We start from the raw sequence: 27,891 nt of genomic DNA on the forward strand, positions 1-27,891 counted from the left end.
TCTGAGCAGCCGTGTCTGTGGAGAGCGGCACATTTCTGCCCTGCCAGGCAGACAGAGCGGGAGTGCAGCGGACTGTGACCTGAGCCAGCTGGGCAGCCACTTGGCACCAAAGGCAGCCTGTCTGTAGCAGAGCGCCATGGTGGTCCCCAAAGGCAGCTGCCCCTTTCTTCTCCGCTGCCTTTGCATCCTGCTGTTCATGGGAACAAGCGTGCCTCCTGGCACAGCCCAGTGGTTCTCCCTGGGCTCTGATGAAAAGACAACCACCAACCCATTGACCCCCACCCAGCACCCCACAGAGGAGAGGGAAGGTAGGTGCCTCTGGGGCCTTGCCTGAGCTGTGCTGTGGGGCATGGGGAGAGGAAGGATGCATCTCTGGGGTTGGTGCAACTGAGCAGATAGAGGATGACAGCCCGGGAACCTAGCCACCCCTGCCAACCTGCATAACGGTGACATGCAGAGGGAGCAGGGTCTGATGACAAAAGCAGGAGTGGGGAGCCAGGCTGCTTGGGTTCTAGTCCTGGTTCTGGAAGGAGAGTGGTGTCCAGTGGTTAGAACAGTGGGAGTAGGAGCCACAATTTCTAGTTTCTTTTCTCAGCTCTGCCACTGATCCTGTGACCCTGGATGGGTCTTTTCTCCTCTCTGTGCCTCAGTTTCCCCATGCTGGCTGAGGCTGAGGCTTGCTTGCTCCCTCAAGCAGGCATTTTGCACAGTGGGTAGTGATTCTGAGGACCCACCTAGAGATGTTCTAGGACCTGATTTCCAAGGTGCTGAATGCCTCATAGCTCCTCTTCACTTCCCAGGCGTGCTCCATGGACAGCAGGCACCGTGGACAGCAGCTGCCAATACCAGGTCCTCTGTATTACCAGACAAATTAGCAGCTGCCCCTGATACCTGTGTGCCAGAGTGTGCCTGGGATGCTGAGAAGGCTGCGCATCCCAGGAGCCAGGCTGTTCTTGGTTCTCTTAGCAATCCATGAAGCACACGCTTAAACAAGCTTGGCTCCAAGGCATAGGAGCAAAGGTGGGCAGGGAGGCAGTGGGAAAACTCAGACTTTGATTCTCCGGTGGATCCCTGGAAGACTCCATCTGGATGGGAGCAGGGACCCTGTCCTGCTATATAGCTCTATCCTGAAGCCATATAGCCTACACCCAATGCCTTGGTCCTTCAGTTCTGCTAGGACTGGTCATCCCCGTCTGTCCATCCATCCGTCCGTTCCCACCAACCCACCCCCTGCCCCCTGCCACTGGACAGGCTGGACACAATCTGGGCAACACACACAGGTGCTAAGATCACTACAAAAGCATGGTGAGGGGTGTCCCCAAGTGGGACTCTGTTCCATGGACCTGCCCTGCCCCTGGGACAAAGCAAGGTTTCCAAGGCTGCTCCCTCCTAGGAGCACTGAGACGATCACTGGTCCTAAGGAAACAGGTCTGCCCCTCTGTCCCCCATGCATCAGACAGGCAAGAACCCAGGGCTCAGCTGATGTAAACAGGTACAGATCCACTATATTGCTCTGGTGGGAGGGCAAGTGTCTCCCCTCACAGTCAGTACTGAGCCCAGTGCCCTAGGATGTTCCTAAGGGACAGTGGGCTGTGGGGGCACCAGCTTTTGCCTACTGTATCTGGAGCCCTTGTGGCCACTAGTGGCTCCAGATGAGAACCCTTGTGTCCTGGTGAAACTCCAGCTGCAAGGACTGCTGCGCATTTTGACTCAATGTGGGATTCTTCCCTTGCCCTGAGCTGCTGTGGGGCACAGCTGCCCAGGAACTGATGTGGTCCACTCCAAGGGGGTAGCAGCACAGTCATCACAGAACCCAGGAGTCCTGACCCCTGCCTGCTGCTCTAACCATCGTGCTCCTACCTGCCTAAGGTGAAAGATGCAGATTTAGGCTGAGCAGTACTGCCAGAGAATCAGGCCCCATAGCCAAAGGGGTGACTGACAGGACAGACACAGATCTCTGGGGTCTCTACAAAGGTGGGCTACCTGGTGTGGGAAGCCATGCCACAGATCCTCAACCCAATCCTCTCTTTGCTCTTTCAGGCTGGGCTGCTGGTGATGCAGAGCCAACAAAGAAAATCCTGCTAAGCAAACCCCCACTGGTGACCCCAAGGAGAAGGGCACAAGCCACCAAGGTGGGTAAGATGCATGTCTTCCCAAAAACACACAACCAGGTGCTTTGGTCAGGGGCAGCCACTGAGTAAGGAGTGTGTGTGTGCTTGAGTGTGTGCATGTGCACACACCCTTGTGTGTTTATGCATGTGGGTGGGTGTCCATGGGTCTGGGTGACTGTGTGTTCCTTAAAAGGAAAATGTGTGTCAGACATGCTTGGGGGAATAGGGGGGTGCATATGTAATAGTCATTGCAAGTGCATTCATTGAGCTGTGGCAACAGCAGGTCATAGATCTGAACTCATGGAAGGTGAGTGTGTTTCTGCAGTGTCAGTGCCTGTCAGGTGTAGTGGGAAGAATATGTGAGAGGGCAAGGGAGAAGGTTCATTATTATGTGTATGTGGTGGGGGGACCATGTGCAATGTGCAGGGGGGAAATGCAGCAGGATGTAGGGATGGGAACAGGATTGAGTCAGTTAAGGAGGGCATAGGTGGGTGTCTATGTGTCACATGTGCACTTGGGTTTGTGTGCAGGTGCCTGTATGTGCATGTGGATATCCAGGTATATGTATAATGTGGGGGTGTACTAGCAAAGAGGTTTATGGATGGGGCTGCGGATACATGGTTGGGTGCATTTATTGGTGTGTAATTGTATATGAATAGATGTGGGGTGGCACGGGGTGTATGGCTGGGCATAGGAGGCATGGGAGGTTGGCCTGAGGCATGAGAGTTTGGCCTGCCATCCCGAGGAAGGAAGCTTAGCTTGGCTGCTGTGTATGTATCCCAGGCAGCTCAGACCAGACCAGACCCAACACCTGGCAAAGCTAAGCTAGGCTAGGACTGTGTCCCATCCCTCCTGCAGGTGGGCCAGTGTGATGCTGAAGGGCAGGACAGGGAGGCAGTGGCTATGGGACTGAGTCCCCGGGCTGTTTCCTCAAGTCCCCCTCCAACTGCATTCTGCCAAGCCAACTTGTCTACCAAGCCAATGCTGCTTTTGTTGACTTCAGACCTCTGAAGCATGTTCCCTTCAATCAGTTTCCTATGCCCTTGTCCTTCGTCCTTATCTCTTCCCCCTGGCCCAGTGGCACCAGACACAATAGGCTGCATGGGGAGAGCTCCAAGTCCCTGGCTCTCTCCTTCTTATCCGACCCCACTCTTCCCTCCCCCCGCCCAATCCTATTACAGTCCAATGCTCATCAGTTCAGCCCTTTTCCTGATTAAATGAATTTTTGCTGCTGCTTTTCTGGCTTTTGGACTAGATCCTCTGGGAACTCCCTTCCCCTCCAGTCCCTCCCTGCTGCAGAGTCTGTCCCAAGTACCTCGTGGCAGGAAGGCGCCAAGTCCAACCAGAAGGGCCTTGGTATATGTGACAATACAGACCCCATGGGGAGCTGGGCTCAGAGGCTCTGCAGAGTCTAGTCACTTTGCTCCCTCTGTATGGAAAACCCAGGGTGGTGTGGCTCGCCCCATCTAGGAGCATGGCCTGCACTGCCCCAGGTAGAATGGGCATGTTGGACCCCCAGCAGGCCTGAACCTGCAACCACACTCACCAGGGCAGCAGTGTCCCCTGTGGGTGAGTAGAGGGTGGGTGAATGGAGCCTGGAGTCCTCTTTGCTGCATGCCCTGCATTCTCCATCCACCACCCCTGTCTATTATAGAAGCCTCCAGCATCAGCCAAGGTGGAACCATCTTCACAAACCACCGCCTCCCTGGGGACCTTCGAAGGGAGTGCTGAGGAGGAGGAGTTTCTGCAGATCAAGGTAGCAGTGGAGGTGCCTGGTGCCACAGGGCAGCCAAAAGCAGAGGGGGGCTGGTTATCCATCATCATCTCTACCTATACATGGTTCTCCGAGCTGCAGGAGGAGCATTCAGGCTCTATCCACCCTCCCACATCTCTTACTGCCCCAGCTCTGCCACTGCTGTGAGCATCTGAATTAGACAAGCTCCTCACAACATCCCAGGGCTCCTTGGTGCTCTGTGCCAGGCCCTGGCTCTCACCCACCTGTCAGACCCTGCCACGCTCCTGGCAGCCAATAATTCCCCTCTCTTCACCTTCCTAGACAACCACAGAAATGACAGCAGCTCGGAAGCCTTCCAGTGCCACTGCTAAAGTGAGTAAACTGAGGCGCATGCCCCAAGACCAAGGAACACACAGCTCCAGAAGGGAAGAGAGAAAGGCTGGAGACTTTGTGTGTAGGCTGGAGACTTCGTATGTCCACAGTCACCAGGCATCAGTCCTCCACCCCTAGGCCTGACTGTAGCAGGTGGATTTGAGCTGGTGGACTCACATTCCAAGGGGGCAGGTTTTGCCCTGGTTATGGCATCTTTTCCAGCAGTGCTCCCTGCTGCCTGGGTCCCTGGTGGGAGCAGAAAGAAGGCTGTGTAGATGGGTTGGTGCTCAGTCTCTCTCTGTCTTTCTCACAGGTAATAAAAGGGCCAAAGCCCACCCCTCTGAAGGCTGCTACAACTTGCCAGGTGCATATGGAGGCAGGGGTGTCCTGGCCTGTCTTGGGGCTGAGCAGGAGGTGGCAGCTGTTGTCGCTGCCTGTCTGTTTGCTGGGGGAAGGGGTATCTCTGCCTGTCAGGGTGCTGGCTCAGATGCAGACTTTCATGGCCCAAGCAGGGGGGGCTGCATAGCAGAGGGCAGCAAGGAGCTGACACGGGTGCACATAGCATTCAAGGGCAACCCTCTCCTTATCTGTTCTCAGTCAGCTCCAAAGCTACTGACCTCTGCACTCTCTCAGAGCCCAGCCAGGGCAGACCCCACTGGCAGGAGGGCAACCACCTCCTAACACTGGGGCTGCTGCAGGGAGGAAGCCACTGGAGTAAAGGGAGGCAGAAGCTGCAGCAGCAGACTGCAGGGCCTGGTGGATTTCCATCCCAGCCCCAGCCCTCTCTCTGGTCTCCTGCTTCCTGACACCCAACCCTTCCAGACTCTCCCCCAGGTCTCTCAGGTGGGGGGCTGAGCTGGCACTGCATGCTGCTTATTACCCATCAGTGGCCGCATCACTGACACTTGGTTCTGTCCCCTAGATAAGCAACCACTCGCAATGTGTGTGCCCAGCTGTCCCAGGCCCTCCTGGTCCAAAGGTAGGTCCCCTTTAGCAGGTAACAGTGATGATTACAATGGCTTTCATCCACCCAGGGCAGCTCCAGGCACAGCAGAGTTGGGGAGGCCCTGGCATGAGTGGGACTGTGTGACCCCCTAGAGCTGTGCTTTGAAAAGCCTTGGCAGGTTTCTGAGACTCACAAACTGTTTTCCTCCCTGGACAGAAGGTTTCACTTTTTTAAGGGAGATTTAAAGTAAAATCCAATCATTCCCATCACTCTTAGGGAGTCCTGCAAGATCTCCTGTGCAGCCAATGGGATTCCTTCCCCATGAACTCCAGAGGGATCAAACACACCTTTGGGAACAGAAAGCATGACTAGATACTGTGTGAGCAGACACCCCATGCAAGGCAGTAACAGGCTCCCAACCCTCTGATATGGCCTGGGCATTAGAGAGCAACAGAGATGTGCTGTGTCTGTGCATTGCACAGACATAATGTCCTTGGGCCTAGGGCCATCTTGGAAACTGTTGTCTGAGCCCAGTGTGCACCTACTCCAGTTCTGTCCTGGACCTAGAACCCAAGTGGGTTCAGCTATCGATAAAGCAGTTTCCTCCTTCCCCTAAATCATAACCCCCCAGCGGTTCTGGGAGACTGAGGCTTGATAACAAATCAACATTTGCTGATACTTCCCTGGTCCAAAATGGTGGCCCCATGGCCAAGGCCTTGAAAAGCTGGCATGGGGCAGTGGTGCCATGCAGCTGGCACTTCAGTGAGGGGCTGGCACAGAGCAGAGAAGGCAGCAAACACACCCCAGGGCCCTTTGAGCCATGTTGTTTCTTTATCCCAACAGGGAGACAAAGGCGACCGGGGATCTCCAGGAGCAAGAGGTTTGCCTGGATTTTCTGGAGAGAGAGGCCAAGTGGGGAACCCAGGTCAACGGGGTTCCCAAGGACCCCCAGGTCCCCCCGGACTCCCAGGCCTTCCTGGGCCCCCAGGCATGCCTGGATTGGCAGGAGTCACACAAGGACTGGTCATATCTGAGAATGAGGTGAGAGCTGGTGGGCAGCAAGGGAGCCCCACAGAGAGCATCCCAGGGCCTCCAGCTCATGTTTTCTGCCTGCAGAGCTGGGCTTGGCCACTTCCTTCTTAAGGAAGAAATTAAAGGAACCAGGGGCCAGAGACAGGAAGAGACCAGAGTTCCCCTGGGAGGGCAAGAGCCTGGCAAGCGCTGGCTGCAGGCCCCCAGTGGGCTTGTGGTTCAGGGCCATTCCTGCGGGTTAGAGAGCAGGGGCAGCACAGTTGCAGTGGTGACTGTCATGGGGGGCAAAATGGATTCAGTGCATGCAGTGGGGGCAGTAAAAGCAGCAGTGATGGCAGGGTGGGGGCAGTGAGGACAGAGTATGCAGTGGGGACAGTGTGCACCGAGTGTGCGCTGAGCAGGAAGGGTGGGGACGCTGGGAGCTGGGGGGTGGAAACGTTCAGTGCTGTCAGTTCAGTAGTGTCTCTGCTCTACCTCCTCTCTCTCCTCTCAGCTGAATAAGCAGCTGGGTTTGCCTGGCCTGGCAGGGCCCCCAGGACCTCCAGGTGCTCCTGGCTTCCCAGGACCCCCAGGACCCCAAGGCTACCCAGGGCACGAAGGTGAACAAGGCCCTGAGGGACTCCCAGGGAAAAAAGGCCAGCCAGGGCCCCCAGGCCCAGCAGGAGCCCCAGGCCTGCCGGGACCACCGGGACCCATCGGACCACCAGGCTTCCAAGGCAATCCTGGGCTTGAGGGGCCTGCGGGGCCTCCAGGCTCCATCGGGGCTGATGGACCCCCAGGTGCTCCAGGATTCCCAGGGTCACAAGGACTTCCAGGGATCCCAGGGATTGAAGGGCCCCCTGGCCCACCAGGACCTCTGCCTCCCCCAGGGAACCCAGGGCCACCAGGAGAGTCAGGATTCCCTGGGCCAAAGGTAAGATCCCATCGCAACTGAGCCAGGGCATGTCCTGGTCCCAGACCCCTGCAAGCCAGGAGCCAACACAGGGGAGGCCTGGCCCCAGGGAGCTTAAGACCACCGCGAGGAGGGAAAAGGGCAACCCATGGGCCACTGAACAAAAGATAGTACTCATCACACCATGAAAGCAGGTGCTTTCTCTCAAGGGCAGTGTGGTCTAATTGGTAGAGCCCAGTGGAGCAAGGGGTGAGCAGCAGCCTGAACACACGGGCTCTGTTCTTACCGCTGCCCCTGCACGGCCACAAGTCATCCCCCAGCTCCGTACCTCTGTTTCCCCAGAGGCACAGCAGGCATACTGATGCAGCCCACATGCCCCCAGGGTCTGCTCCCCAGGGCTTGCTGAGTGCTGGGCTGCATTAAAAGGGCAGGTGAGATGGGTTGTTTGTGACCTGTGCTCTGTGTTATCCATGTGTTATGTCTCGACAGGGTGAGAAAGGAGATTTCGGACCACCAGGCAGACCAAGCAGCCCCTGTCTGAAGGGAGAAAAAGGCTCCCAGGGTCTGCCTGGTCCCATGGGGCTACCTGGACCTCCAGGGGAGTACAGGGTGAGTAGGAATGAACTCAGCTGATTCTCACTAATTTTGGGCAGTGCACTGAGCCCCCAGGGACACGACTGGGAGCTCCCTCATCATATCGGGCTTTGGGGTGAGGTGAGGACTGGTGTGTTCAACCCTAGCCCTGTGGGAGTAATTTGATCCCGTATATATTGCTGCCAACTGTATCCATGAAGGTGCAGACATGGGAGTGTTTCATACACACAAAGCAGAGTGAATAGTGACACCAGCTAGGGGCAATCATACCCCCAGTGCCATAACAGAGGCATCAGCAGTAGCAATGGGGTTGGGAATAGCCCAGTTAAACGTCTCTTCCCTTTGCAGTGTGATCCACACCATCCAGGGCACTCCAGATTCACTGGTCCACCAGGTCCCAAAGTGAGTATGTCAGTCCTGGAATACAGGGGAGACCACCCCGCCACTGCTCCCCTACCCACTGCCTGCAGCACAGTTATCCCATAGCACCAGGCTGGGACATTAGTGTCAGCATCGTCCACAAGAGGAGAGCACCCCTACCAAGCCCCCAACCTGCTCCATGCAATGCACATCCCCTCCTGCTGCACTGAGACAATGGGGTCAGTGCTGCCTGTAAAGGGAGAGCAACTCCTGCAAGATCACTGCTAAGTCTCTCCACAGCCTGTGTTTTTGTGCATACAGGCATTGAGTGTGCTTGAGGGGCCCCAAAGCCTAGGAGACAAGACCCTGGAAGGCAGGAGGCAAAATCTAAAAGCCCATCTGCAGGGTGTGAAAAACAGCCCTGCCACCTTCCAGTGCACCCTTCCCCACCCGTCCAGAGGACTCCCCTCTGTTCCACTTTCCCTGCCATCCCCTGAGCATTGCCCAAATGTAACTCATGTGTTTCTGTTTCTGTAAGTCCAATCAGACACCCCAAATCTCTGGTGCAAAACCCACCGGATCATGGGCAGCTCTTGATGATTCCCTGCCCTGCCCCAGGTGTATTTCTGCTCTGTGTAGTGTAACTGCAATAAACCCTTGGGCTCTACTGACTTCACTACTGGGAAGTGTCTTCCACTTTTAGCCCTTTATTTTCACTGTCTTATGCCACAGATAATGGGATGCTTGTGGGGGAATTACAACAGAGTGTATTTCTAGTCTTCTGTGCCCTGGAAACTAGGAGTGAGGATGAAAGCTGTACAAAAAAAATGTTTTTTTTCTGTTTGCTGACCAGCCCCAAAAAAATTTAAAAAAAAAAGGGTGGGGGGGGAATCAGTTTGGGTTTACTCAAAATGAAAAAAAAAATCAATTTTTTTGTGGAGAAACAAAATAAATGTTTACGGTCCAATATACAAAGCTTCGTTTCATTTCAAATTTGTAATTCAATTTGGATTAACTTACTGAAATGGCACATTCTTAAACAATCAAGACCCTGCCTTTAAAAATGCTGAACTGGAATATTTCAACTTTTGCAAAATAGATAAATTAATAAAAATCCAGGTTTCTATTGATCAAAACAATTTGATGAATTTGACACACATTTGTGAATAGTTTGGTCAAACCACAAAGCCAATTTTTCTATGGAAAAAAAATTGTAATTGAAAAATTACTCCTAACTTGGGTCAGGACTGATGGTCCTTTTTTTTTTTTTTTTAAACTCCAAATCAGTCTTGCAGTGGAACCCAAGGCAAGTTGCTTTTAGTTCTCTACACTGGGACACTCATGAAAGCTATCTCATTGACTACGTGTGAATTCAAAGGGGATTAACTAAATTAAATTAAACTTCCATGTGGACACTTATTCAGAATTAAAGTGGTCCTAACTCAATTTAGTTTAATTCACTTCCAAAGTGAATGAAGTTACTGAATTAGGGCTCTTGTAGTGCTTTAATGTAGATTAACTACTTGCCTTTACATTCATGCTTTTAGTTGATTCATATTACCTTTCCTGAGTGTCCACGTTTCCCAACTCTCTCTCTGTGTGCTTTAGCTTCCCTAGCAGTCTAACAGGGCAGATAGGCCTTCCTGGAGAGATGAGGTGAGTGAAGTCCCCTGAGATATGCTGAGATTGTCTTCTTTTCTTGCAGGGTGAAAAGGGAGACCCAGGAGAGCAGGTTTGTAGCTGTGGAAATGCAGTGGTGTCCCCAGCCTGCTCAGGAACTGTGGGGGTTACCAGCTGTTTATTCCTTTCTTTTTATACCTTAAACACCCCCAGTAGTGCTGGGGCAATGGGTGCCTGGCAAGGTACAGGCAACCACTGGAAAGGTTACCCACGGTGCCTCCATCTTGAGATGCATCATTCGTTACTTGAGATCACTCACCTCTGCCAGGGCCCCTGTGTCTTGGCCTACAGCTGTCATTCCAAAGTTGGGGCTGTCCTAAGAACCTACTGCCACTGTGGTATTGTACTGGCAGGAACAAAGGCAGTGTGACAGATTGAGACCTGCCAAATTCATTTAATCTGTTATCTCAGGAAGAGTTCCAGAGCCAAAGTGTTGGTGCACTGAGTCCCTGAGCCCCAGCTGCACCTGCATGTGTACACACATACAGACTAGTGCACTGAGTGAGCCCCTGAGTCTCCCAATGGAATGCATTTACACACAAGAGCAGAAGGACCTATACAAAGAGTGGAGCATGATGCTAGTGCTAATGCCCCTCTCTGCTGGCTCACCCAGGGATGCCATGGCTGCTCTGGAGAGGAAGGTTTCATGCCAAGCTACCCTCCCATGCCTGGTTCTAGTTCCTGGGTGCCCCTGATGTACCATGAGGTTTGCCCTACGTAGCTTGCATGTTCCTTGGATTGTTGCCAAGGTGATGAGATGAAGGGCATAGGAGCACTGTCAGGACAGGGAGCAACCTCTTTCTTCTGCACTCACCTGGCTGGATCCCTCCAAGCTGGACACTGCCCTGCACCTCTGCATAGGATAATAACCCCCCTAGCAACTTTGTTTACTGCCCAAAGCAAAGTGGGACCTCCCAGACCAGGCAGGGGAGACAGCTCTGGAGGGAATAAGAAAATCGAAGGAAGGATGGGAACATGTTCCCTCTAGTTAAGTGGCTTCTTCCCTCCCTGACCTGCAGCCAGTCTATCTGTAATAGTTTTCTCCAATGTTCTCTCTCCCCTCTGCAGAATGGCAAAGTAGAAGCAGAAATTTATGAAGCTGTCGTCTCTCATGTGAGTTGTGGCCTGGTTATTGTCCTCACTGCCCCTGTAGCTTTCTCTTGATTTCCCCAGCAGAGCCCAGGAGGGGCTCTCATGGCCCAAGCTGTGTCCAGACTTTCCTCCCTTGATCACTGAGGGACTCAGAGATTGATTTATGCTGTTTGAAGCAGTAGAGTGACCCTGCCAGGTGGTTATCAGAGATTAGAAAACCAAGAGGACAGTATAATGGGGTAGGTAAGAGAAACCTGAACAAGCAGAGGGAGAGGGTAAAGTGAACAGGGCATGGGAAGCCTTGCCAAGTACAAGGGGGCAGCATGAGTCAAGAGAGGAGCAGGTAGAGAGCAAGTGTTAGGGGTAGGACATGAGGGTCTAACTTAGCCAGGGCCTTGTTGCCACCATTGTGCTTTTTTGGGACAGACCTCACAGACCCACCACCAATGCTCTGCACTGATCTGTGTTTCAGGGTCCCCCAGGCCCATCTGGACACCCAGGCCCTCCTGGACCACCAGGCCCCCCCGGGCCGCCAGGCGTCTTGTACTTCAATGTAAGGATCCCAGCCTATGGGCTTGCATGTTTATGCAATGATGCTCATTCAACAACTTCAGGTGCAAACTGGCCTGTCTTTGATTTCAGAGGGTTTGTCCAGTCCGTACCAGGTCATTCTGCAAACAGCCGGTAAGACCTAGGCTTCCTGGGCACCTTGCCAGCCTTCCTGCCCTCCCTGGGGAGCCAGTAAGGGCACACACTCCTAGGGGATGAGAGCTCAGTGCTCCACTTACTACAGGAAAAGGATCAAGGGGATGTTAAAGAATTCCACAGGCTTCTGCCAGGTCCAGCATGGGGCAGTCTCTCAGCCCCTGGCTGGGATCCCTGGAGCAAGAAGGCAATACTAGACTGGTTCCAGCAGTCTTTCAGGGGTAAGGTCCTTCCCTAGTTCCAGCCTGGCCTGCATTGTCTAGTGGGAGTGACCAAGAGAAGATAAAGTGGCTCAGTCCTTTTGTCACCCCGTGAACCTGATTTGCTGCCAGAGTTGGCCACATAAGACCACTGGACACACGTGGCTTCTCCTTTGCACTGGTGTAAATGCCTGTCCAAGGGGCAAAGGTACCAGGTTCTTTGTGAGTAACTCCTAAGATGGGGCCCCTTGTGTATCAAGAGCAATGCAACTGGCTGAGGTATGGGAGAGGTTGCTCTAACCAGAGCCATCTGGACAGATGTTTATCCCACAGACTATATGGATCCCCTTACTGCTTTATAACTCTTCCTTCAGCCAGCCCTGTGCCCAATCACAGCAGCCTGCCAATCAGTGTGAGTCCTGCCCCTCGCTGGAAGGGCCATGCCAGAATAGCCCATACCCAGCCTTAGGCCTGGGATTGTATAACTTTATAGCCAGTAAGTGGAACTAGCTTCAGCTCCTGGTTTCCGCCTCATGATCCCAGCTAGACTGGATTTAGTTTTTATCTGAGATGGCTTCCCCCAACCCCTTCTGCCAGGGTTGTAATGCAATTAACACATCCAGCACTCATTTGTCTTTCCCAGGTGGCTCGTGACACAACCAGAGTTTCAAGTAGAGACATTTCTCTCGGCATTTCAGGTGGGCAATGACTTGGTTTACCTCTTGTGGACCCAGATCAAGCATAGTCCTATGCTTACCTGGCAAGGAAAACACCGTGACCACTGAGGCGGTCTTCCTAGTCACACCTGAGGAAGACCGCTCTCCTGGCACAGGGATAGTACCTGCCAAGGTAATGTATAGTAAAACTCCCACTTAGCTGCTGGAGTGGGAAGGTCTTGGCTTTATGCCCACTTTATGGAAAGGAGAAACCCTCCCTAGCTTGCTCCTGCGGCCTTATAGCTGAGGGCAAGCAAAACTCGAAACCCCAAACCTCCAGGCTTGGGCCTGCAAATAGGATGCCCGCCAAAGGTGTTGGAAACATCTGAAGCCCCAGATGGGGGTGGAGGATGTTTGCCGGTAGTAGGGCCACTTCTGGTTCTGAACTGACTCTTGGATTTGGAATTTGTTTTGGCTGATGTGGCTTGGAATATGGAAAAAATAATTTAAAAAAAAAAGACTCAAAGCAAGAACACTCCCACTCTTTACCCATCATCTCCAGGTCTCTGCACCTTAGTATCCTTGACACTACTCACACCCTGACCCTGACAACAAAGGGACCTGGACAGCATGTGTCATGCTTCTGTGATCATACTGCAGACTGGCTATGTCCAGTTGGAAGTCTGTGCTTCTGTAAGTCAACTCTGAGCAGAACTAAAGCTTGGCCTTGGGTCCTCTGGGATGAAGTTGTCACTGTTCCCCAAAGAGATTGAAGCCAGTCCTTATTGTTGGCTCTCTGGGCTAAAGTAACTAAGAGTGTTGTGAGGAAAGCAGCTCTCATCACTTGGCTATGCCTTCTGTCATTGCTCATTAACAGTAGAAAGCAGTAACACTTCTGCTTCTCTAAAAAAGGATCTGGCAAGGTTTCAACCTCCCTTGTAGAGAACACTGAGTAAGCATCTCCTGGCTGATTGATTCCCTGTCTGGAAGTACTGCATCATAGCTCTCCCAGTGCCTTGCTCAGTGCTCCCATGATCTTTCTCTGTATGGCCTTTGGTTTTCTTTGAATTTAGGAAAACAAACAACCAGCAGCCTGGTCTTGCCCTGTGGCTGCCAAAGCGATGTCGCAGTACTTGCTCAAGTCAAACAGGCCTTGCTCAAGTGAAGTCCATAGCTGGCTGTGAGTCTTGCTAGTCAGTCCAGTATGTTAATACAGGGATCCAGCACAGCTTCCCCATCCAGTGGAGATGAGGGATTTATTTTGTTCTTTTGCCCAGTGCTAACCCAGTTGCTCACTGGCTGAGCTCCTCACCCTGCAGGTGACACTTGTTCAGGCCAGGTCTCTCAGACAGCAATGGTCCCTCTCTAGGGAAGCTCTGGCAGATCCTGCATAGAAGAACCCCAGTAAAGCTCTGCCCTGGGTAACACTGCTCTGCTCTTGGCTCTGGGCTGACCGCTATTGTTTGGTTACCGCTACCTGCTCTGTAGGGTCCAACTGGTACACTGCAGCTCTGACATTTCTCTGTCTGCTCTCCAGATGCTGTATTGCCTCAAAAAGACCTGCAGGACTCCAGCACCAGTCTCAGGGTATGTATTGTACGTTGACATCTAGGAATACTCTTACAATACCGAAATGTTTATTTCTAGCAAGTTTTGCCTTCTTTCAGGATAATTAACCTTACATGCACTGAGGCAGCCAAAGTGTAGAGTTATGAAGTTAGCTACTACTAAAATGAACCACCAGAGAAAGGTTCCTGGATACCACTGATTCTCAACCAAGGATGCCACATCACTCCAGGGTGCCATGAGATATTTTTAATGTACCTTACAAGATCAGTGCTGTTAGATGTGCAAACATCTATATCTAATTCACAAGATAAGCTCAGATATTTCAAATAGGAATCCACAATGTCATGAACATTCTGACCTCTTGAGGGTTTTCTGAGGTCTTTGCAACAGAACTGCTCTATTATTTTTCCATAGTCAAAAAACAAGTGAAAGCTAAGAACTGGCATTTTCCAAGATGTGCTTTGAGTCTAAGGAGGGTGCTTTGTATCTAAAAAGGTTGAGAATCTTTTCTATACTAAGCAATGGGACTGTCACAAGTATGCCAGCTGCAGGGAATTGCTTCTCTGTGCGCAGCTAAACTCTTTCCTGTCTTGTGGCAGTGCTGCTGGCACATCCCCGTCTAGCACTATTGGAGGAAACTGAAGCTTCTGGGTAATTTGCACTGCACTGTGGGGTAGAATTAGAGCTGGCTGAACTGATAGAAGTAAAACGTTTGTGTTTTCCTGTCCACACTGGGGAGGAGACAATACTGGTCCTAAACAAAGGACCCCATCCATTGGTGATGTACTGGGGAGGCATGGAGGGGAATGTGCCCCCCCTCCCCCTCCCCCCCGCAGATGTCTGCGCCAAAAGCGCAGCATGGGGCACAGGGCTGCAGAAGTGGGGATGGTGATGGCAGTGCAATTTCTTTTCCAGTGGTAGGGCATGGGGCTGCAGCCCAGCTGGACACAACACCTGGCAGCAGCAAGGGTAACAGTGGTGATGGCACAGAGTTATGCCTCCCTCCTCCCCACTGGCAGCACTTACGTGTTGCCTATGACTCCATCCCATGAGCAGTAATTATGAAATGCTTGGACAGCTGCATAGATATAAGATACCATCCAGGTACTAGAAGCAATAGATTATCTGCATGAGGGCAGGAAAGAGCTAGGGTATTAAGACAGGGGACCACCACCAATGGTGTTTTCATTGATTGGTTTTCAACCTATTAAGTCTCTTCTTCTTCACTCAGCATCACACATGGATTTTCAAGTCAAAAGAGCTGATGTTCAAATCCAGCTCATCCATTCCTGAAGGAAGCCTGGTGTACATCAAAGAGAGCAACAGCATGTTCATCCAAACATCTAAAGGATGGAGCAAGCTCCTGGTACTGTGCTATATGATCCAGAAGGGCCAGGATTCCACTATTGATAACAATAACTACATTTCTGGTGTTTCTATAGAGTTTTTCTTATGAGGATGGCAAGTGTGCAGTTAACAGAGAGTCAGGCTCTGAAAACCCCAGTGAGGTAGAATTAAAAAATTACTTACTCATCCCAGAGAGGAAAAAAACAAGGCACAGAGATGGGGGAATGAGGTGCACCATGAAACAGCCAGTCAGCAACAAAAAAGAGAACTAAGGGATCTCTTGCAGTTTCCAGAGTACCAGTATGTCATGTTGCAGTATCAACACAGCTTAATTACCTGTTTTCTTTAAATACACATGCTTACAATGATTGTCCAGCCTGAAAGTGAGGTGAGATGACAGAAACAGACAACAAGGATGCAAACCTCTGTAGAGCATCTTGATAGGCGTGGAGAGCTGCTTGGAAAGCTTCTCCACCTTGCCAGGTAAAATCTCCACAAGGAAATGTTGGCTTGTTCAACATTATCAGGTTCCAATCTGACTTAGCTAGAAAATGTGGTCAAATTTCCCTGAAGGGAGTCATGTATAACAAAGCACAGAGCTAGACTTATCCCTAACATGTCCGTGCCTGCATTTCTCTTTTCGAGCAGCTTGAAGATTCTGAGTCCCTTTACGCTAGCGATGACCCTTCTGTTTCTATAGAAGATCATCAGGTGAGGACTTGCTGATGTTTCCAAACCATCTGCCCCTCCATGATCAGTCAGGGAACCCTGGCATAAGAATCTCTCCGAGCCCAGCCTGGTTTACCATAGGGTGTTTAGGCACCAGAGGTAGCCACGCAAATGCAACCCCCCAGTGCAGTGTGCACTAGTGTAAAACCAGGGTTGCAGGGCCCTTGTACCAGGAGTCTGTGCTAATGTGGCCTCTCCAGTAGCACCAGACTCCAGTGTGCAACAGGTGTCAGACTTCATGGAGAAAATGTTGCCCTGGTGCTAGCTACTGCACTACTGTTCCATGAACTTCAGTGGAGCCTGCACCTAGGAGGGCTGCACTGAATGCTGGGTCCTGAACTCTGCTTACTCACGTCTCGTGTTCTGATCTCTGAGGCAGTCAAATGGATCCTTAGTTAACCTGGCTGGCAAACCTGCCTTGCTTCACAGTGGAAGCAGCAAAGGTGCCACTAGGGCATGATGAAAAGGAGAGTGATGTCTGCGTGCAAGGTGGCCGATTAAATAATTCACAACCCAGTGAGTGCAGATGGATGAAAGCAATGAACTCTCAAGCCTGTTGGTACAGAGATGTAAGGAGACTAGAGGAGGATGTTTACAAAGACATCCCTCACCTACAGAGAGTGAATAGGTTTGTGTCCTCCTCTAGGCTATGCCCCTGCTGTGAGCATGGGCTGGCAGTACCCCAGGCTGAGAGTACCCCAGCAGCAATGTTCTCACCACTGACTGTCACATCTTCCCTATTGTTCCATCTCATATCCACCTTCCTCCCCTGATCCAACCAGGTGAGTGATCAACTCTGGGCTGTTTCTTATCTTAAAGCAGGATGAAAAGCAGAGGACTGCAGGAGGCCCAGACTCTGTGCCAGCCACCACAGCTCAAGTAAGACCTGCCCTCCAGGCCTTTCCTGCTGCCTTTCTCCCCTGAAGAACTCACCACCACCCACTCCACAATGCCTAATTGTTCTGACACTGTCACTTGTCACTTGTTCTGGTGCATTCAACTGAAGCTGTTGCCTTGACCCTGGGCATCCAAAGCAGCGGTGACAACTGTGGAGAGGGATGCATCTACTGATGGGTCATCAAGACAAAAGACAGCTGAGCACAGGTCACAATGCTGCTGGGCAGGAAAGGAAACCAAGGTTCTCAGCAGGCTCTAGACTAGACCCCCAATGCTTAGGCAGGTGGCATGGGGCAGCCACAAAGGGAAGTGAAAGCCCCTGCTACAGTGCATTTGCCCACTAATGCAGCCTTTAGCGCTAATACAAAGCATGCCCTCTGGCAGTCCTCTTGGCTTTGCTGCAGTTGTTTGAGTAAGAGTTTCACAGGATGGGTAAGGTGCAAGACGCTGCCCTAGTGCCAGCATTGGCACTGATGCACCAGTGGACCTGAGCATCTCTGTCACACAAGGAGGGAAAACACTAGGCTGGACAGAGGTAAGAAATCCTCTCCACAGACAATCCATCCCATTCCCTGTGTGGCACAACTGTTGCACCCAGCTAAGACCCAGTATTGGGTGCTCTTCATTCAAAGCCTACAGATGATCAGGCACCAGGCATTGCAACAATGGGGTCCAGACAGGTAATACTGGAAAATCCAGCCTGGGATATGAGCATCAAAGCCACGCTATCTGTTTGAATTAGGAGATGTTGTGTCATGTTTTGTTATTACTATCTGAATTTGAGGAGGTCCTTGGAGCAGAGCCCTGGGCTCCAGGACATACCTGCAATGGGCTCAGAATAGTTGGTGTCCCTGGAGACTAACACTCTGGGTATTCTTCCAGGTCCACCAGGGAAAGAGTCAAGCAATCACCAGGGTCCTGCCAACAAACATCACCCCGAAGATCCCATCAGTAAGACCCACCACAGACTTTCCTTCCATTTCCCCTGTAGTCCTCAGTGCCCCAAGGGGAGGTCTTCACACAGCCATGTGGAAACTCCTGGCTCTAGTTCCTGATGGTTTGGCCCCTGCAGGCAAAATGGAGGCCACTTGCTTGGGCAAGGGAGGGGAGGAGCCTTCATGTTACACAGGAGCCATGTCCCTGGGTGGTCAGTCACCATAGCTAGAAGGGCAGCAGCTATGATTTGGACCACCAGAATTGAAGGGGAAGTGGGATCCTTAAGGCTCCAATATAGAGCCTAGGCCCTGAGGGACTGAAAGCTTGTCTAGTTAGCAACCTGCAGGGTGCTGTCCACTATGCAGCTGAGAGACCCCATGCAACTGTACTCATTGCACCCTAGAGACTCAGGCTCAGCTTCTGTCAGCTCCCCACTTCTGTCAGGCTGCTCAGAGACAGGAGCCTGGACCTGTGATTTCACATGATGAGCACCCCAGGAGCGCTACAGCCCCTCTATAGCTTCCCCTGCTTTCGCTGTGGCAGGTTAGGGTGCCATGCCTTGAAACTGTGACAGGATGGATTGTGTAGGTTTAGTAATAGGTTAGACAAGAATTTTTATGGGATGGTTTGGATAGGAGCGCTCCTGTCTTGAGCAGGGGATTGGACTACATGGCTTCCTGTGGTCCCTTCTAGCCCTGCCTTTCTATGATTCTATGAATGCATCTGGGCACTGATACCCTGTATAACAAACCAAGCTGGCATCAAAGTGCTTCTGAAGATCCCATTTCCCCTACTTACTTTCACCCCTCTGCTTTCCCAGCTCCGCATGATAGCCCTCAATTTCCCACTGTCTGGTGATATGAATGGCATCCGTGGTGCAGACCTTCAGTGCTACAGGCAGTCGCAGGAAGCACAGCTGTATGGCACCTTCCGGGCTTTTCTGGCAGTGCCCACCCAGGACCTGACCTCGCTGGTGAAACGGACAGACAGGACCCTGCCTGTTGTCAATCTGAAGGCAAGTAACACAATCCTATCTAGGGTGGCCATCACAGAGGACAGTCCGGTTGTCTTCTGTCCTCTATTGATATGAAACCAGATGCCTTTATGTCCTCTATTTTTCTCTTCAAGAGAAAAATAGAGGACATAAAGACGTCTGATTTCATATCAATTGAGGACAAAGAACAGAGTAGCCACCCTAATCCCATCAGCATTATTGGAATCAAGCAGGTACAGCTGCTGTATATCCTGACTGAGGACTATGCATTAGGTGGAAACTTTGAAAGGCATCTTACAGACTCCCAGGAGCTAAACCCACTGGGGGCCATCTCCCCAAAGCAGAATTGCTCTTAAGAGTCAGTCGTCTCAAGCTTTACCCCAGGGGTGAGCAACATATGCCCTATGGTTCGGATCTGGCCCACCAAGGGATTCTGTCCGGCCCATGGAGGGCATGTGCAGCCAGTCCTGCTATCCCAGATGTGCAGTGGGGCAGGAGTGCTGCAACATCTGGACTCTATGGCTACTTCCGGTTGCCAGTGCTAGTGTCTCTGCTGCCACCAGACCCAGCCCCGCTGCTTGGGCACTCTGATTGTCCTCCCTGCACCCATGGCTAGGGGCACCGGATGGAGCAGGAAGGTGGGCACATGGGGTCTCCATAGAGACTGGCCTGGGACCCCCAGAGGCAGGGCACAGTTGGCTAGGCAGATGGGATGGGGCCATGGGTGGGTGCAGAACAGCATCCGAGAGTGGCAGGCAGGGCAGGTAGGCAGGCCTGGAGCTTGAGCTGGGGCCTGGATTGCAAGATGGTGACAGTGCAGGGCCAGGACCTGGGACACAGCCACAATCCACTCTCCACATACACCTGCCTGAGGAACTGGTGCCTGTCACAGGGACATGAAGGAGCGGATTGCAGCTCTGCCCCAGGCCCTGGCCCTGCACTGTTACCACCCTGCCATCCCGGCCCTGCCCACACATCCCACTCCCAGAAGCCACTCCCTACCCTCCCGTGGCCCCATCCCATCCACTTGGCTGAGCATGCCCTGCCCACAGGGTTCCCAGTCTCCATGGAGACCCCTCCTGCTCTGTCTGGTGCCCCCAGCTGTGGGTGCAGGGCACATGGGCCTGGGCTGGATAGGATCAATTCCACCCCCCATCCCAGCCTGCAACAGCTCACCAAAAATTCCTAAAAATCCAGCCAAAATAATTGCCTGCCCCTGCTTTAACTAGTCCCAATGTCCTTGATTAAGCCAAGAGGTTCCCACCGAGGACAGTATTCCACAGCCAGATACTTCTTGCTGAGCCTTATACTTACCCTGAATGTACTTCTGACTTAAGTGACCCCTTTCTCACTGGCCACTTCAAACTATTGTAGACCTGAATGAGGGGGTCAAATTGATGAATTCGACAAGGTGCCAATTAGATTTTGGATGCTAGATGTGCTAACTTGATTAGGGCTGTAGCCAGTATTAGGGTGGAAATTAATTAAGAGAACGCTTTTGTTTTAAATTAAAGAAGTGCAAATTTATTAAATTTAGTGCTAGTTTGGCAAATACAAATCTTTCCAGATTTGTGTTTGCCATTCCTAATCAGGACTCTTTACTATTTGAAAACAATCAACAATATATGTATTTACTCAGAACGACATAACTATATAATAAATAATGCATTTGGTATAGTATAAATGCAGCTAATGTTCTAGGCTTCTACTGAACACAAAATACACAGGCAATCTTGTGAGTGATTAACATAAATGGGTACTGGGGCCTAGAAGCATTTACAAGGTATAACTCAAAAGACTAAGACACTGGTTCTCAAACTTTTTAAGCTCAAGGTGCCCCTCAGTAGATTTGTTATATTCAAGGCACCCCAGGGAAAATGCCAGCTCTTACTTTTCACTTGTTTTTTGACAATGGAAAAATAATAGAGCATTTTTTTCTGTTGCAAAGTACTGAGAAAGCCCACAAGAAGTCAGAATGTTTTTAAAACTATGGACTCCTATTTGAAATTTTTGGGTTCATTTTTTTAATCATATTTGCATACCTAACAATGCTAACATTGTGTGGCACCCTTGAAAGGATCTCAAGCCACCCAATCACTGTGCTACGACTTCTGAATATGTTTACTTTTAATTATGTTCAGTTAATTCTAAAATGGTTATCATTTCCAATACTTCTTCTAGGATGCACTTTTAGGCTTTTGTTCTCTGGTGTTTGACTTGTTTAGTTTGAAAAGGGACCTGTTTAAAACTCAGGAGCAACTCTTGAAGTTATTAAGTCTTCCTTAGCCTCTATTTGCTTGTGCTTGTAAAAGAGAAAGATGCACAAAGCAAAGTTACTGGAGGTCTCTCTAGAAAGAGTCCAGAATCACTGAGATCACTTTCAGTTCTTTTATTAAAGGACACACAAAGAAATACAGTCTCAGAAATGAAATCTCAAGGCTGATTCTCGGTTCTGAAAAAGGAGCCTGTTCAAATACCTTGTCCAAGCGTCTATACCACTTCTGGTTTGGCAGCTTCTTGGACTGTGTCTGCAGGGCTGGGGTCCCAATGGCAGTTACCAGTTTATATAAACTGGTACCAGTTTATATAAACTGGAGGTGGACGGTCCTCATATTTACAGTTGGACACTTGGCATCTGAGTACTGTGGTTTCAGCTCACTGTTGATCTGCTGCTTCCCTTGATTTCCAGCAGATGGTGTTGCTGTATAACAACTTTCTTTGTACTTTTTCTTATCGGAGGCTTTTTATACTGTAGTCTTTTCAAAGACTGAATTTCAGTATTAGCCCAAGCTACTAATTGGAAATTCCTATTTTTAAGCATTTTTTCCTAATATTTCAAAGTTGCACCTGGTTAGGTGCTTTATCTTTCAGAATTCTTTTTTGTGCTTGTGCTATATAATCCATTATCACTTCTAGGGAGCTGCAATCGTTTAGGAAGACAAACAAAATCCCTTATAGCACCTCTAAATTTAGTGGCCTCAATCTGTACATCCATTGGTTAGATCTAACACCTTTCACTTCACATTCTTCAGTGCTTATGTTATGAGATATTACAACAGAGAAACAAGGCAAATACTCACAAATAGAAAGCTGTAGGGCTGATTGTCAAGGCAGACAAATATCCAGTTTCTAATGAGGAGTGGAATATTGACTGGATTTCTCTGCAAAATCAGGAAATTTGACCTGTATATGTCCTTCATTTTTTTGTAGGTCATCTGGTAAGCCATCTTAGCTGGTTTACATTATAGTTTTTACACTTCCTTGAAAAACTTACTATAACTTCTAAGCTGCAATAAAGCCTCTGCATAGGAAAAGAGGCAGTCATCCATTTCTGTTACCCAGTGGAATTGCCTTTAGCTAATTCAAGGCAGCTTCATCAACAGGTAAATGGAAATGTCTAAGAGCTGGGGAACATGTACTTCAGCTTTACCTTAACTGATGTGAATGAAATGTGCAAATGATCATGAGTCAGAAGCTTAGCTGTCTTGGAGAGGAGAACAGGGAGATTATTTCCCAATTCAAGACAACAGAGAGAGGGCTCTAGTAACTAATTACCAGTGTATATTCAAGGCCCATTTAATCACATCAGAACAAGAGACTGACAATTAATCCACATGAAACTTGCCTAGCCCAGGGGTATGAACTGGTGTTGCTGGGAGTCTTGTTGGTCTTTGGAGCTGGGTCACTGCATAGCTCCTGATTGGCTATGTCTGGCCAGAGGTGAAACCTTCATGACCATTCAGTCCTACATCTGATCAGTAAAACTGATTCCAATGGCAGGGACAGCTGCTGGCAAAGTCCTGGAATTCCCTGTTTGAAGGCAACAATGCTGCCCACTTCAACGCAAAGAAGTTTCCCATCTACAACTTCAATGGACGCAATATTTTGAAGGATCCCTTGTGGTGAGTGTGATGATGGGGATCTGTCCACGGGCCCCAAGATCTCTCCAACTATGTAGGATACAGAAGGTCAGATGCTCAGTAAACTCTGTATGTATAACTGAGGGAAAATATTTGTAGACTGGGACAACACAAAGAGGTAACTCCAGATCTGCATTAACAGACAAGTGATCCCTGGTACAGGACCTTAGTCTACACCACTAGGGACCCCTACTTTAAGGACCTTGAAGTGAGAGTGTTTAAGTCTGACCAACCCCCTAGTACCTGGCACTGTAACAAGAAATACAGGATTTGGGGCTTGGATCAAAGAAACAGAAGACTGTAGGTTTTGCCAAATCACACTGGACTATTAACCTTTCTGGTCCCTTGTCCTGTGTCCAGTCATGGATAGAGCTAATACTGCAGAAGGTGGTAGGGTAAATATTTGGATCAGTATGTTAGAAGTTGTTGCAGGGCTGTACTTGGGGTCAAAAAAAATCCTATCTGATGCTTGTGTAGATGAGCTGATGCTTTAGTACTTTTATTTTAACTACAACCCTGTAAACATTGCAAAAGACCATTGGATTCTCTAGTGCCTTTGTGCATGTATGGACACACATGAAAAAGATGAACATTTCAAAAGGGCAGCAGCTGTTAAGTTCTAGTTGTCACCTGTGGACAAGCTGGGAACGATATAATGTAGCAAAACCACTCCAACTTTAATCCTGGATAAAGGAGTGTTAAAGCTAGAGAGGCTTTGCTTTGTATGCATGTCTATACCCTCAATATAATTTTTCATGTCTCTTGCCTTCTGTGCGCAGTAATACATATTTTAATCTGGCAATGAAAGGGTTAATTACCTTTTGACTTTGCTTTGACCTGGATTAAACACAAGGGGTTGGGGGGTCACATTGTTCCTGGGGACTGGAAGTGCCTGGGATCTAACAAGAGGGGAGGCACTGTTGTATTTGTCCACCTCTGTTCTCTAACAGTTTGGAGACTAGGGCTACATCTAGGGCACCCTGTGGCTGGCACTTTTGGGAGCACCCACTCCCATGCACGCCCTGCTGGCACATATGAATAGGATTTGGGTGGGTGAGGTGTACCCAAGAGCAGGAACACCCCCGCACTGCCAGGAAAGTAGTACAGGCATACTCTGAGACAGTGCCAGTTTCTCAGGTGGGGGAGTCTGCTGTGCTGATCTCTAAGGGTGGAAACAGCTGTCTGATTTCTCATTTTTGTCATCTTAAAAATGTGCTTAAGCATGGGCTTCAACCCCACAGACCTGGCTGGGCAATAGAAAACTCTCCTTTTCCCATAGGGCTGGTTGAGGATGGAAACACTTTTCCCTGGTACCCAAGACCCATGGCATGGGTCTAGTGAAGAAACTCAGAAGATTACATTGTCCCTTGTCCTGCACCATCAAGAATGGGACAAAGGGTGGCATGTGTTTCACCCAGTGAAGTGAAGCAGCTGTGCTGTGATATATAACGGCACACCTGAATCGCTCCATTCAGCAATATCTGTTTCTAGCCTAAGCTACTCTGGCTTCTCTTTATAAGCCAAAAGCTAAGGCTGATCATTGCCAAAGTGGCTATTGATTTGGGGTGCCCAGTGTGAGACACTTTTGCTTGGACTTGATTGCCCAAGTACACCACACTAGCATGGGATTCAGCAATTGCTGCTGTCTAGCACACCTGCAAATCTGACCCCATATATCTTTTTGCTGACCCTCACAGAATCAGAGACAAATAGTACTAGAAGAGCCCTCAGGACTTCTGCAGATCTACTCCGCCCTTCTGTTCAAGGCAGGATCAGCCCTGTCTAAACCAGCCCAAACAAGCATTTTTCTAACCTACACTTTAAAATGTCGGGTGGTAGAGATTACAAAGCCCCTTTAAATAATCTGTTGCAGTGCTTAACCATTTTTAGAGTAAGCAGATTCTTCCTAATGTCCAACCAAATATCTTTTATTGCAATTTAAGCCTGTTTCTACTACCTGTCTCCCCTGGGGACACAGAAAAGAGACAATCAGCTTCTATTCTATAACAACCTTTTTGGTAATTGAAGGCTCCTATCAAATCCACCCATCTTCTCTAAACTATATAACTTCAGTTCTTCAAACATTTCCTCATATTCCATGTTTTCCATACCTCTAATATCTTTTTGCTGCTCTCCCCTGGACTCCCTCCAATCTATCCACATCTTTCTAGAAGTGCAGTGCACTGGACACAGTGCTCCAAGTGAGGCTTCCCCAGTGCAGAACAGGGATGAAAGAATCATTCCCCATGACATACATATGACACTGCAGTTAATATAGAATGGCAGTAGTGCTTTTTTTCCAACTTAATTACCACTTGACTCCTCTTCAGCCTGTGACCCACTCTAAGCCCTACATCCTTCCCTGCAATACCTCACTACTTCCAATTTGATCCTGTGTCTCCAGGTCTAACAAGATGGTGTGGCATGGATCCAACCTACGAGGAGGCCATGTCCCAGAGGAGAACTGCCAAGGGTGGCAGGCATCCAACCTTACAGAGGGCCTTGCCTCTCGCCTGAGCCAGAAGAAGCTCCTGGCAGGGCAGCGTCACAACTGCTCCAACAGCCTGATTGTCTTGTGTGTGGAGATTGCTTTCCCATACCTGCACATGTGGTGATGTGGGCCTGTGGCTGAATGCAAGGACACTTTGTGTAGGTGGTGGACTGGGGTGGGACACAGGAGCATCCAGTCACAGCCAGATACCGTATGGGTGAAAGTAAGCCAATGTCGCCCTGACAGACCCAGCTCCACCCTTGGATCACAAGACATTTCTTCCATCATCTTCTGTAGTGGAACCCACTTTACTGCCATAGCCAAGGTGCCTGTCCCTGGCAGGTAAAGTGGTTTCACGTGTATGTAATCTGGAATAGAGAACAGATGAGGGGTTTGTGGAGACCTTCAAAGCTCATGCAGGTGTGAAAACTAATAATACTGCTCTTGAATTTGCGCTGCCCCCCAAACCTTGGAGCTGTTTCTCCAGCCAGATGAAAACATGGCTGCCGCATCATCATGTGCAGCAGGCAAACATCTCCGCCTAGGAACACCATGCTCTGCAGAAGAATGGAATCCTCCTCCCCCACACAACCTTCCAGTCTCTGCCATCTATTACAGGAATAGCTGAATGGCCTTCAAGAGACCCACAAATCTTAGACCTTGTTGAGGTCCTAGTCATGCCCTTCAGCAAGCTTGGAGCTGGTACAGATGGGAGGTGAGGTATCAGGCCAGTGACCACTGTTCTCTGCACAGGTGCACCTGTGAGTTTGAGGCATGAACTCACCTGAAGAAGCTAATATTTCTCCTTCTCTGAATAAGTGGGTGGCAAAATTTGTAGAAGCATTTAATGCGTGGCTTTGCAGTGTCTCCACTCTCCTTTACACTTCACTTGTCCAACTCCCAGATGGTCTCTGTCAGCTCATGCTCACTTTTCATGCATGGGCAAAGGCTTTTTCACAAGCCCAGTGATTTTTCCATAATTCTGATTCTTACCAGCTGCTGCTCTCCTAAGCAATCAGCCTCATGGTTTTCTGTAGATATAGTTTTTAACTCTCTGAAGACTTTCTGCTTACCAGCATTATAGCAATGGTCATTGATAGTGTGGTGGGCTAACCTTCCTTGATAGATATTGGAGTGTATTAGGGACTCCTGGCAGGCTTGATTTCAGTCTGTTAGCTCTGAAAACAACCATGTGATTTATCTAGAAATAAAAATGTAAAGAATTTTGGGGTTTGGACCATGCCTTTACTCCACTTATTATCTGTATTCCACAACTGTTGAGGGGCTTCTATTGAGATCATGTGTCCATTGTGAAGGGAACTGTACACATTTAGGCAAAGACAGTTCCTGCCCCAGAGAGCTTGCAGCCTACAGGAACAGGTTTGATGTGTTCAGCCTCCACCAAGAGAACTAGTTCTTCTCAACCTTGCTTCCTTTTAACCTCCAAATGCAGAGACAGATTTTCAAAAGCACTTAGCAGCTGCCCATTCCCATGGCAAAACTATGATCTAGTTTTCCCATGTAGTGGGTAAAAACAAAAGCCACCCCCTGCTTTTGGATTTTGAGCTCACAAAGCCTGGTCTTCAATAAGCACACAGAGGTGGCTAGAGCAAAAAGATTAGGAAGCCTACTAAACACGTGAGCCTTATGGTTTTTGGTGATTTAGCTGTAATACCAGGCAACTGGATTGCAGGTGGGTTTTTCAAGCCAGACTTTACATCTGCTTAAAGTTAGCAACACAAATGTGACTGCTTTTGCACTGATTCAGGTCCAGTGTTCATCTATTTAGCTAATCCTATATTACCCCATTTCGTTGAATCAGGGCATGAAAGAGCTGTGCAGTGGGTTCAGAGGATCAAGCCATTACATGGCCTCCTGGTTGGCAGGCTCAGACAGAGGCACGCACATAAATGATGAGTTCTTCTGTTGCTCCTAGAGTAGGTCTGCCTAGTTCAAGGCTGAGACACATTGCAGGAGTTTGCTCAGCTGCTGCCTGCACTGTGCTTCCTCTGCAAATGTACCTGGGACATCTTTTCACCAGCAGCAAACTGCAATGGACATGGAACCTTTATCTTGCTAGAAATGGAGCTAGAACCTTTAGGGTGAAGTTATACATTACACATAGACTGTACTACATCTGTGGAATATTAAGTGATGTTATAAATTAGAACAGGTTGTGAGCAGTCACACACTAAGAATTAATACCTGCTGCCTGATCAGGTCTGACTGACCCTTGGAGGGCTGGTGAACAGGAGTAGGGCTGGGAGCCAAGATACCTGGGCTCTACCCCTGCTCTGGGGTGAAGGAGGAGGCTGGGAGCAATGCATCCTGAGAGCCAACTGAATATATCCCCATGGAGCCAACTAAAAGGAGTTAGGAAGAACATCCCAGAGTTAACCCTCACCTGAAATTATGTAACTTTGAGAATCAGAGGATACTTAGCATGAGTTAATGAGCTTTAACATGTGGATGTGCACATTTTAAGTGCTCTTAGTATGGTCTAAGTATGTGTAAGTTCACCCTTAAAGGTGACCTTCCTCAGAGGCTACGTGGGGTCAGCCCTCAGCAGAGCTCTGGAGGCAACCACCAGTTTGTTTAAACCAAGGAACATCATTGCTTTACACGGCCCCATA

At 49.7% G+C, this 27,891-nt stretch overlaps 1 protein-coding gene across 5 annotated transcripts; it reads left to right on the plus strand.

Annotated features, from left to right (window-relative positions):
• LOC102563677 (collagen alpha-1(XVIII) chain) lies at nt 1-26,483 on the plus strand. Of its 5 annotated transcripts, none has more exons than XM_014604750.3 (23): nt 1-308; nt 2,041-2,132; nt 3,766-3,867; nt 4,168-4,218; nt 4,532-4,582; nt 5,141-5,197; nt 6,008-6,205; nt 6,690-7,109; nt 7,578-7,697; nt 8,031-8,084; nt 9,748-9,774; nt 10,791-10,835; nt 11,287-11,367; nt 11,457-11,498; nt 12,363-12,417; nt 13,913-13,962; nt 15,176-15,310; nt 15,940-16,002; nt 16,843-16,899; nt 17,800-17,868; nt 18,674-18,868; nt 22,628-22,749; nt 25,172-26,483. In XM_014604750.3, the coding sequence occupies exons 1-23, from the start codon at nt 137-139 to the stop codon at nt 25,380-25,382; spliced, it is 2,469 nt and encodes an 822-aa protein (XP_014460236.1). In that variant the 5' UTR covers nt 1-136; the 3' UTR covers nt 25,383-26,483. The 5 variants fall into 5 exon arrangements, with proteins under 5 accessions (XP_014460236.1, XP_019332377.1, XP_014460235.1 ...); XM_019476832.2 differs by having other exon boundaries at nt 3,769-3,867; nt 16,840-16,899; XM_014604749.3 differs by having other exon boundaries at nt 2-308; nt 16,840-16,899.
• Nucleotides 26,484-27,891: the final 1,408 nt, after the last annotated feature.

Source organism: Alligator mississippiensis, chromosome 4, assembly GCF_030867095.1.
Source record: "Alligator mississippiensis isolate rAllMis1 chromosome 4, rAllMis1, whole genome shotgun sequence".
Taxonomy (NCBI): domain Eukaryota; kingdom Metazoa; phylum Chordata; order Crocodylia; family Alligatoridae; genus Alligator; species Alligator mississippiensis.

What these genes read in the sequence shown, in the direction of transcription:
- LOC102563677 (XM_014604749.3), top strand. Translation starts at nt 137, where the DNA reads ATGGTGGTCCCCAAAGGCAGCTGCCCCTTTCTTCTCCGCTGCCTTTGC. An exon ending in CAGGCGTCTTGTACTTCAAT is followed by an intron (nt 11,368 to 11,456) that starts GTAAGGATCCCA and finishes CTTTGATTTCAG; the next exon opens with AGGGTTTGTCCAGTCCGTAC. An exon ending in ACTCCAGCACCAGTCTCAGG is followed by an intron (nt 13,963 to 15,175) that starts GTATGTATTGTA and finishes TTCTTCACTCAG; the next exon opens with CATCACACATGGATTTTCAA.